The following is a 12,196-nucleotide window of genomic DNA, read 5'->3' as shown; positions in this document are numbered from 1 at the left end:
CCATTTAGATATGCACGAGCCAAAAAAGGTTGGCACTAATTTTTTGCGTCAATCTATCGACTTCGATATGATGGTACATAGGAGCACTGGAAAAACTTTACATTGACGGTTCCTGATTTGCTTAAATTAGTCGTAAACTGATGACTAATAATGGTCGATGCTTATGAGCTCTATCAATTACCTTCGATGTTACGCGAAACATTTGTCCACTGCTCTCATGCATATTCAAAGAGTTCTAATCGTTAATAAAGGCGATTACTTTGAAGCAGGAAAATAAATATTACATGTGTACATAAGTGCGATGAAGAGCGCATACAGTTTAACTATCACATAATGCACGCGTGCACGCACCTTCGCGTGTTCTCGATCTTGATGTCTAGGGTTTGCTCGTTTTTTTTTTATTTTTCGGAAAATGGGAAAACGCACAACGGGTGCCGCCCGACATTATGCTGCAAGGGGAAAATGACTGGCGAGTGTATGGAAAACTCGGCGTTTACAAATGTAACTGATCCGAAAAATGACCGGTGTAATAGTACAACAGATTACATTTAAATGGATATATGCATGCACAAAATGAGCTTTGTTATAACAGTTACATACAGTTATATACTCTATATTAATAGTAAAACCATTTTTTCTTTGTAAAGTAGTAAACTGTGAAATGCACTTGCTTTAGAAACGCAATTGTATCCTTTAGTTATGGCATTGAAGTCGTGAAGTCTCCTACAAAATAAGCCACTTAACGAGATAGTAAAAAAGCAGAACAAAAACACAATTCTTTATTCTCTTCTAAACCCGTGATTTAATTCGTTTAAACTACGAATTCTTTAGCGGTCGTGATCATTAATTAGTCGCAATTCATCTTAACAACCCACACGGATTATAAGGTGTTTTATGGCGAAATCGTGATGCGATGTGAAAGATTGCTCTCAGATACCGTACATAGCCCGACGGAACTTTAAGATTTTTAATTAACATGACCGCCAGACAGATTACGATTTTAGATAAAGCTCTCGATCAAAAGCTCAAGAGCAATCGAGATGCATCTGCAGAGGAATGATCGTAATATGGCCCGATGCCAAAAACATATTGAAAAATACGAACTACATAATAAAAAAATTCAATAATAAGTTCTCGTTGTTACAATACCTTTAACTCTTAATGAAAAACATGCTCTTATTTTTTGGATTGTGTTGTATATGTCTTTGCAAATCAAATGATTCAAATTATGGGATGTTAGCGTTGCTTGTTTAGTATGTTAGAATGTTAGTATATGCTTTATTTTGTGTGTTTAATTGAGATATCTCCATATTATTTACCATAAATCCAGTTATGTATATCATACCTACTACCATACCTAGCGGAATACGATAGCTACTAAATTCCCTCATATGATAATAACATGAATCCTCCATAATCTTGCATGACAAATGAAGGTTTGTTAAGTAAAGAGTCATCCCGCTATTCCATTGTCCGGAGTCAGATTATGTGTGAATTTTTTATGAGGAGTTGATTCAGTGACGGCATACTCATTTTATGTAGGTAGCTACGAGGCATAATAAAAAAGAAAATTAGCTTCTTGCGCAAGAGACATCTTCTAATTAACGTAGACGAGATTCTCTGCTAGAAGTTATGTGTTTGTACAAAACTGAGTTTGCAAACAGGAAATTTTTCAACAATTTCCGTAGGCGGTGGAGCATTGTTTCAAGAAAAAGTACATTATTTTTTCATATTTAATTATAACATACTTCTACCACAGTTTTAAATTATTTTCTTAATTGTTTACACGTTTTATTTAGAATTATTCAAGTGAAAAAGATGAAGAATTAATTTCTCAACATCCGATAGCTAATTATTACAAAATTAGCGACTGTTTTCTTGAAACTAAAATTTGAATAATAACTAACATGTACTTTCCATCCTATCGCCTACCGATTGAATCGATACTAACGTGCCCACGAAAATTACATAACCAAAATCAGGCCACAAATCCATAATTCATTTCCATCCCATTACAATAAGCGGTCACCAAAAAGTTCATGAGCCCAACATATCATTATGTAAAAGAATAACTAGACAGAAGAATAGAAGTTCTTGTTCTACACAATAGAAGAATGAAGAACAACTGGCCAACTATAGTAGTTGTGCACCACCATCATGAGCATTGTGTGATCAGTAGGAAGTGTTCCTGAACCGCGCATTGAATAAGTGATGACGCAATTAGTGGTCTGGTATCAGGGATCAAGTGAATACATACATTCTGACAATGTGGATTTGGAACTATGATACTTGGGCCGGAATTATACATACATAGGGTTTGCGAACTCTAGGTGATGTTTTAATATTCATCTAAGAAAGCTGGCGATGGTTTGGAATTGGATTAGTATTTTATGTTGGATATAAAACTGATTGAGGCTGACAGGGCAAAGAATCTGGTAATATTATATTAAATTATAGATATAATAGGCAATCTGAGACTGAAGTAAAATGTTAAGAAAATTGTATGGAACTTCTCGCCGATAGGAAGAGCGAGCGTTAGAAGCCTTTTCAATAAGTATATATAAAAATTGTTTTCTATTAAAAATGATTAGAAGTTTTTATAAGTCATTTTCAAGTATACTTACAGACATAACAAACAAATCAGTCGAATATCAGTGTAAGTTTAAAAAAATACTATAATTCATTGACAAAAAAATGCTCTAACAAGGAGAACCTCAGGTTTACTCTTCTGGCATATTGATGAAATTTTGCATGTTGATAGAGTTGATAGTCAAACCGAACAGTTTAAAATATTATAGGCCTATGAGAAGTAGTTTTATTATAAAAAAATATAAAGTTTTGAAACATAGACCGCAAGCAATACATACGCCTACAGTGTTCCATATTAGTACATCTTAGCTTACTTCCCTGAAAGTGTGTATATTTGTGATCAAATTACAGACGCATTTCTGCAGCTAAAAATTTACCTTACACTCGGATTATACTTTTCTAACAACAAAACAATTCTTAGTTTTTTAATAGCATTTTATTACACACAAGCGACACGGTTCTGCTGCCGTAACTTTATATCGGACGCGGCAAAAGTTGCTAATTAGCGTCGCTTGAACAGCAAGAACAGCAACAACAACGGCAAAGCCCAAGTTACAAGAGAAACGGCGAACATTTAGAAAAACGTGACCGTATCGCGATATAAAAACCTAGGAGAATATCATGTTTGATACGGCATTGTTTTATTATTTATAAAAATACATAGGTATATGCTTGTATCATAATATTTGATGCGTAACACCAGGTGGTAAATACTGCCTCTGCAGCCAGAATTATTATTTTCGAATAGTGTTTATGGCAATAATATCAATCAAATATTTCTTACTAAATATTATGAATTCTGAAAGTAGATATTAAGTTTTAATGCATGTAACTAGATCTACGAGTTTCGAATGTCTATTTTTGCATACCACCTACATGATATCTGTCTATTATCACAATTTAAATATTTTAATAATTTATACAAGTATGATTTATTATATTGCGGCCACATTAAACATGTAGAAAATCGTATATGTTTATGTCAATTGAGATTAATAAATCGCATTATAATTTAGAGCAACTGGTCATATCAAATGGAATGAAATATAAACTCGTGTAAACAGAGTGATATATTATAATATATATAATAGTGTAAACTATAATGTTTAAAATTGAAGCCATCATACGACTCTAAAATACGTATTATTGGATATTATTGGTATGTTGTGTTTGCTGGCTTTAGGAGTAAGGCGATCCTTTTGCTTTTGTTCATAAAATCCTGCCAAATTGATAATAAAGTTGTAAGCGCTCGTATAACATGAATGCATGTACTTTACTTTTTTACGCAAGTTGAGAATCTTCAGGATTGTATAAGAAGATGATACATAAACTGTTGAATCTAACTAAAACCATCAATACATTTTATAAATTAAATATATAACGTATACTTAAACATTATATTCAAGTGTCGTGAACTAAACAACAGTGCTCATAAAATGCTTTTGTTAACAGTTTTGTTAATTGACGACAATGTGGCTGTTTATCTTCTGACAACAAAGTCGTATGATTTAAGGCGTTGGCTGGTTACCCATCTATTGGCCTCTACTCTAAAATTGTATTGTTGAAAATACCGCCCTTTACTTGCTTTTGGGATGATAGCGGAAGACCTTTCTACCAGCGCTCCCGAAAGCTCCAGTCTACATCAATATTAATATAAGGCTCAAATAATTTTTACGAGCATCAAGACTAGTAAAAACTCTTCTCTTTTAAATTTTTTATTACCCACAAGTGTTTTTAATTCATTCTTAATTCAGCGACCCACACATCCGTGGTCTCCATGGATTTACTCGCGTGTCGCACCGACGGGCACGCTCGGACAACACCTATTAAAGATCAGCGTCGATAAAATCTCAAATCGGATTTATCGATTCCTAAAGTGTGCACGAGGAAAAAATAATTACATTTTTATTGCATTTGTCCGGTGTCGATGAAATCTATTTACAAGTTGTTATTAACACACACGTATCACTACACGGAATAGAAACACTTAGGCTAGCATTCTGAGAAAAAACAGAATTTACTTATAATAAATATATTTGATTAATTAAATCCACGAATAAAAAGGAAAACAAGTATGTAAAGTCATATATCTAGGTAGCCAGTAAAAAACGTAACATAACATAACAAAAGCTCAGTGTAGTTATTCATTGCACAAAGGGCATGTTGTGTACTAATCACAACATCCAATTTAATTTAGGTCAACAATATATTGACGCATTAATTTTTTATATTTTTATTTTCAGACACTTCCAACTATGATTACGCCGTGCCAGAGTTGGGGACTGCACCTTTGCTACCTCCAGAACGTGGGGTTAGTGGGGCAAGCAGCACCATAAGCAGTGGAACCACCGGTTGCGAACCCAATGAGGTTGGATATTGCAGAGGAGGGCCAGGTCAGTGTACGAGGAGAAGGCAAGAAGGTAAGAAATTAGGAAACCAACTTTCTAGATGTCAAGCAGTAGTACCTCCATCACTTAAATATAATAACGATATGCCCTCATCCGGGATTGAAGAAATTGAATACAAAATTATCACATAGAGATGAGACAGTTTTTTGTTGCCATCTGTAAATCTACCTAGTATTTTCATATTTTATTCAAATTTTTATTTAAACTATTATCGAATACAAAAGACCACGATGTTAATTAAATTATTATTACCATCATGCATTACTCCTACAATTTTCATAAACGTTTACCATCGGATGCGTGAGTTTTCGAATTAAGAACACCGGGCGGCAAAATATCAGCCGGTATTTATGGAAAATCTTTAATACGCGTCTTAGTCATGGTTGCACCAACATTAATATTAATTTTCAACGCCGTTAATTGTGATTAATTATTATTTTAATTACGTGTACCAGCACCGTCCGTCGCGCCGTCGCAGCGAGAAATTTGTTAACGTGCATCTCTCCATGTTGCGAATGGAGACTTACATTAAGATTAATGTCGTAGTTCGGAACTTTGAAAATGCAATTTATAATTAAACGTTTTCATGTGCGATGTAAATCAAACTTGCCAAAATGTTAATAAGTGGTTTTTGTAATTAAGATACCAGATTTCACCAGAGAGATGAAGTAATTCGATAACCTATTAAAGGCTACTTTTTGTGGATTATGCTTTAACTGATTTCTTCATTTTTGTAAGTTTTAAAGTTAATTTAACAAATATTTATTGACTTTTTTTAAGAGTCCGACTCAACAAGATGTTCTCAATGCCTTGAAGAAACGCCTAGAACAAACATCTGTGCCCGAATTTCCTAGACATAGATTGCGAATGCTAAGCAAATTAGCCGATGGAGCATTTGGCACTGTAAGTATCAATTTATATATACATATCCTTAAATAAATCTTCACGCAATTAAAACTCCAAATACATCCTAGAACGTTGACAGGACGTAGTTCAATATAATTTATGTCATTAGGTGTATATTGCGGAAGCAGATGGAATTCCAGAATACGGTTCCCAAACATCCTTGGGCAAACGACTGGTTGCTGTTAAATTCTTACTTCAAGATGCTTCGGAGAAAGAAAAGTAAGTAATAGGATGTACATATTTTAATCAAATACAGTGCAACAATCAACTTAAACGCATTTAAAAAATGCGTATTTTTGCTGAATTTATTACTAAAACATGTTTCACAGCGCGCTATCAATCTTCACCTCGGGTCGTTTACATAAAATGTAATTTAATATCTCAAAAAGCATGCATTTTATGGTCCGTTGCCGATACGAGCAAAAATAACGCGTATTATCCATTCTCCGAAATCCTGTCACGCGGGTGTGGTGTTCATTTTTTTAACCGGACATAAAAATCGTCAATAACCACACCGCGTCGCCGTAAAGTAGCGAATGTTAGAGAGAACGCTAAAATATTGAATTATTCCTCGGCCTAATGGACGAGCCTTCGAATTCGCACAAAACGTATTGCGTGTCTAGACGGCATCATAATTTCATATGTAATCACTGGCCGTGGCTAAATAATATACCGTGGAGCCTTTGCTGTTTCAAATCTCGGGTAATCTCTTAATGGCGGTTGCATAACGCGCCCGCCCCGCGAAGGAGGGAGAGAGGGTCTCACGGTCGGTGCGCACCCCGGTGTTGCAAAAAATCTTAATTGCACGGGTAGAAAGCTCGCTCACTTTCTCTTCGTCCGAAAACGATAATGTATTAAAACAAAACGGGTGCCCGTTGATTTTAATTTGATTGAAACGCTTTCTGGTGGGACATGTATTTACAATTCCATATCAATTTATAAAATTAATATTTTTCTGTAGAAGAACATAAAAGCCTAAAGTGATTCATGAATATCAACGTACTACGACTATACTTACAATATGCCCAATGGTAAAACTAGCAAATCAATTTCTAATATAGTCCAACCTCAACTATAAATAATACTATTTTTCGGTTAAATGCATTATTCAAGTAATAATTTTTTCAACTTCTCGTAGGGTAGGTCACTGCTATCGTACGAAAATCGGAAATGAAAATTTTGCATATCTTTACGTTCTTGAGGTTACTGAATATTTCAAATTTTCTGAAATAGCATTTTTTCAATTTTTAAATATTTCAAAAGTTCTGAAAATTTTCAAAAATGTTGGATTTTCTAAATTCTCAAAATAATCTAATTCTATCCTGAGCTTTTAAAAATTTCGCTTTATCTAAGCCTATCCATTTCAAACATTTGAAACAAAACAAACTTATTAAATCCACCAAATTAGGTTCGTTAAGACCTCTCATAACTTATTAAAGCATACCCTTTTCCATCATATTATGACTTTTCCTTTTATCTTATATAATAATCCGGCTTTTTTCCCGTTCCACAAATGTGCAGTCATTTCTCTTTCGGCTAATAGTAGTTTATGAATAATAATTTACTCCAAACACGATACACAACGTATAGAAAACGCCAACTTGCGTTTTTCCTTGATGGATTGAATGAATATGAAAATGTTAAGGGCGGAAAATACACAAGAAAACTGACTATGTTTTATACTAGATAAACATAATTAAAATATTTTTTTCCTGATAACTGTTTGTGATAATAAATATCATTCGTAATGTAGGGACCCATTTTGTGTGTTTGTATTTGATTTAGTAGTACATGAGAGGTTATTGCGACCGTAATGTAATTATTTAATCACAGTCATTAGAGTTTCCCAACCAGACTATTTACTTTATTACCAAACCCGATATCGTAATAGCTAAATGTGTATTACTATCTATTAAACATATAATGATTTTAATTACACGAGTGATAAAATATATAATACAGCTTGTAAATAGCAAAATAAATTTGCTGTTTTATTTACTTAGTTATCGGTAGCATCCACATAATGCTAATAATATATATTTAATATTCATGGGCATAATACAGAATTCTAGTTGAATAAATAGATTAGGTATTGTACATAAATAGTCATTCTAATTATAATTAATTATTACATTTGATCGTACATGATTCTATCATGATTTTGTAAGTATCGAAAATGATTTTGAATCCCAATAAATTTATTGATCGTCGATTTTTTCATCTGTCCATAAAGCAAGCATATAGTGTCTGTTTCGCACACAGAAGTGTTAGATATATGGATATCCTTCGTATTCAATATTCAATAATTCATACAGTGCATGGTGTCAGACCAATTCACATAGCAGAACATTTTTCGATGAAAAACAAGAAAATTTTATGCGGGAACACGTATCCAGCATTAAGTATTTTATCCGTCCCCGTTGTTACAGAATGTCGCGACCTCTCATTCGGGAAAAGAGAAATGTTGAAAGAAAGAAAATTAATAGATTTATAAGGATGGAATATATTCAACGTCTATGGGAAATGGAATTATATCAGTGAAAAATGTGTAAGTTAGAGAAAATGAATTCAAGTGACACACTGCCGTTGTGGGATTGATTTTAATATGAATTTTGAGAATTCAAGTTCATTTTTAACTACTTAATATCATATGAGTAAGTCTTTTAAGGCGATACACCAAATGAAAGACAAAGATTTCAAAATTAATCTTTGATTATTAAAAACATTCGACATAAGATTTTATATGCTTCTATTTTGCGCAATGTGCTTGCCCAAGCTAATTTATGACTTTGATAAAAATATAGCACCTACACACTAATATGATTAATATCACACATAATAATGTAGTTTTCATAAAAAATAGTTATTACAAATTTAATGTTTTTCGCGAGTCTACAAGTTCATTCCGACTGCTAAGAGCTTTTAGTTGCCACTCGAACGCCCTGCTACACATGAAGAGAGCTTTTTTTTTTATTACAAGTGCAATTTCTTCGAAGAATTTCTTTTGTCTAATTACTGTAAGAAAGTAGTAACAATTTCGAAAATAAATCACGAACAAAATATTGATATTTATATAACGTATCGATAAATTACCGAGCCGTGAGTCTTTTTCTTCCACACGCGCAAATAGCCGGGACGTGCCCGACCGTCGAGTTGTGTTTTAGCGCAGAGGCACAGGCTTTATATTTCGTTTTTAAAATAATTGGCCGTCTATTTCATGGATAAATTGTGAAGTGGAATTGAATTGCAAGCGAGAATCGATTTTATTTCTCCGTACCAACATTTTGTATTCAGCTCTCATAACGCTAATAATATTTCAATGAAGCCCTTTTCAAAGAGCACTCCATATCGCACATATAATAGTATTATTAAATTACATAATATGTGCACCGTAGACGTCGTTATTGGACCGATGGAAATATTTTACTTTTTAGAGAAACTGGAAAGTAGAAAAAAATAATAGCAATTCGCGATTTTCTATGAAAAGCACACAGAACCAATAGCGGAGCAAGGGATTCCGAAGGAAGCAATCAAATTGATATAAAGATGAAAATTTCTGTAATATTATATATATATATATATATATATATATACTGTAAGGGGTATCTACCCATTCGTAGTAATTACAGATAAAAATATAAACCACTATAACGGTCAGAATACAAACTACGCAGAATGTAGTGAATCATACATGGTGGCAGCGGTGGGGTGTCAATGACAACAAATATTTATATATATTGGAACTTTTATTGATCAATTATCAGAACGCAAAGTTGCTATGTAGTACAAAAGTGATGTGCCTAATTATCTTAAGAGCATGTACATTGTAGTGTAAATCTGTCTTTTTCTTTCGCTCACTTAATGTTTCACACATCAAACACCCATAAACCAACTTTCCTCTTAATTAGAAAAATAATTGTATCTAAGAAAGTATTTAAAACAAACCGATAAATACGATTAAATTGCCCATAAAAACCTTTCGCTGTAACAAAAATTCGACCCCGTCCCTGCGAAATTTCAATTACACGGCCATCAAATGCAAGGAAATCATTAATCAGAACAACGGAAAAAAATTGTGCACCGTCTGTCGTGATTTCCCTCATACAATGACGAATTTTCTGCAGTTAAGAGAGAGTCTGGCTTTTTTTGAAGGCAAAAACGTCATGTTTGGTGGATTTTTCCCCTTTTTTCAACGATCAGCCACCAGTAAATATTTCACTCCCGATTCCGCAAAATATAGACGTTGATGTATGATGAAATAAACGTAATTCTTAATAAATCATGTAGGTAATTCACAAATAAAAACAGACAGTTTGATTAAAAATAAGTTATCAATGTTCAATTTAATTGGTAAGAATTAAATTAAACATTGATTAAATTAAAGTAAGAACATTTTTACCACATATTTCAAGGCTAAGATTTTATTTTAATTCAAATAAATTGTTAATGTATAGCAAATAAAATTTGAATTTTGATTATATATATATATATATATATATATATATACGGAACCGGACATCTCATGACATCGCAGAAATATGGGAAAATCAATGTACTTTTACGAGGAAAATTGTCAGTGAAAATTTATGACCGAGTACGATATGTGTTTAATGGTCTTATACAAGGTTTATTTCTGACCGAGTGGAGATTTTTTCTCTTTAGATATATTGATTTATATATAAGAGCAAGTTTCTTGAACTTGTCATCGTACATAATAGGACATAAATAATCGGAATGGAAATATCATTGTGCGTTTGATAAAGTATTGTTTTGTTCATGCTTTTTTATTAACTGGATAATCTTGGTTAAGTCTGATTTAAAAAAGTACAATAATTATTATGGCTCTCATATCAATAACTGACTCATATCAGAAATATTCAAAGCTTGAAAAATATCAATGTTATAAACATTCATTTTTTGCTCTGATCTTCTAAATTGATCATTTTTGTGAAGATGCATTTTATTATTAACTACGTTGCCTATTGTTTGTATATTACAAGTTCCTATTTCTTCTTTCCAGAGCCGATTTCCACCGGGATGTCCGCATCTTAGGAGCCTTGGAAGACCCTCACATCGCTCGTGTTTTAGGAGCCTGCTGGGATGAGCCTTTGGCCGTCGTTTTAGAATATTTAGAACTTGGTGATCTTAGAGCATTCTTGTTAGCTTCCACTGGTCCAGGAGCATTAGAAGGACCTCCTGCTCATTTGGCATCTGGTCAGGTGTTGACACCACACCATCTGCTGCATATGGCAGCACAAATCGCTGCTGGGATGAGATATTTGGAGAGCCTCAATTTTGTGCACAGGGATTTGGCAACAAGGTAAGGATAATTGATAATTGATAATAAAGAATTTACGCAGTTGTATAATATTTTGGCAGTGTTTCCAATCAGGGCAACACTAAAATATTTGTATTACACCTTTCTATTATTAATTTGAGTCTTTTCCTTTTTTTCAGAAATTGTCTCGTCGGAAAAGGTTACCAGATCAAAATCTCTGACTTCGGCACGGACAACGAACTGTATGCCGGCGACTACTACAAAGTGGACGGATCAATGCCCTTACCGATCAGATGGATCGCCTGGGAATCTGTCTTTTAGGCCGATACACAACCAAAAGTGACGTCTGGTCATTTGCTGTCACACTGTCCGAAATCCTGAACTTAGCAAGACGACAGCCTTATGAAGGATTTACAGATCCACAAGTCGTGGAGAATTTGTCCCACATGGACAGAGATGATGGACAATTCGTGTTCATTCCGAAACCGATGAATGCGAGTAAAGATATTTATGATTTGATGTTGGAATGTTGGCGAAGGAGCGATTGTGAAAGGCCTAGTTTTAGGGAAATTCACTTGTTTTTGCAGAGGATGCTCTTAGGATTCAGTACACCAGTTTCGTGAAACGGATAATTGCAATCGATAAAATAAATGATTTACAGTCGCTTTGTTTATAAAGCAAAGTATAACAGTTTTAAATGTATAAGCACATTATTGAAAGTAAATTTAAAATCAATAAACAACGCTTATATTTTTATTTCATTTTAAAATTCCGTGTGAATTGAAGAAGTATTAATATTCGACATAGAGTATAAATCATGTTTTAGATAATAACTTGTAAAATGAAATAATGAACGACTAGAAATCTATCATATTTTGAAATTCTAATAATTTTTGCATTTTATTAATAGCTTTACGAGCGTTGCCTAACTTTAAATTATATAAAATACGGCACTAAAAATAAAACTATATGAAAACCAATATTTATAAATAATAACACAAGAATGGGAACAATA

The 12,196-nt window shown here is 33.3% G+C and overlaps 1 protein-coding gene across 1 annotated transcript in view; it reads left to right on the top strand.

Annotated features, from left to right (window-relative positions):
• Positions 1-11,804, top strand: part of LOC113366107 (epithelial discoidin domain-containing receptor 1-like) — a 166,174-nt gene extending 154,370 nt beyond the window's left edge. Inside the window, 6 exon segments of the mRNA XM_026607659.1 lie at positions 4,833-5,047; positions 5,778-5,900; positions 6,013-6,122; positions 10,924-11,223; positions 11,361-11,497; positions 11,500-11,804. Of these exon segments, the coding sequence (XP_026463444.1) occupies positions 4,833-5,047; positions 5,778-5,900; positions 6,013-6,122; positions 10,924-11,223; positions 11,361-11,497; positions 11,500-11,804 (1,190 nt within the window).
• Positions 11,805-12,196: the final 392 nt, after the last annotated feature.

The sequence above is a fragment of the Ctenocephalides felis genome, unplaced genomic scaffold (genome assembly GCF_003426905.1).
Source record: "Ctenocephalides felis isolate EL2017-DRISC unplaced genomic scaffold, ASM342690v1 CF-g0.4_SCAFFOLD_01170, whole genome shotgun sequence".
In the NCBI taxonomy this organism is placed as follows: domain Eukaryota; kingdom Metazoa; phylum Arthropoda; class Insecta; order Siphonaptera; family Pulicidae; genus Ctenocephalides; species Ctenocephalides felis.
The sequence above is the reverse complement of the archived record's forward strand: the minus strand, read 5'-3'. Positions and strand labels throughout refer to the sequence as shown.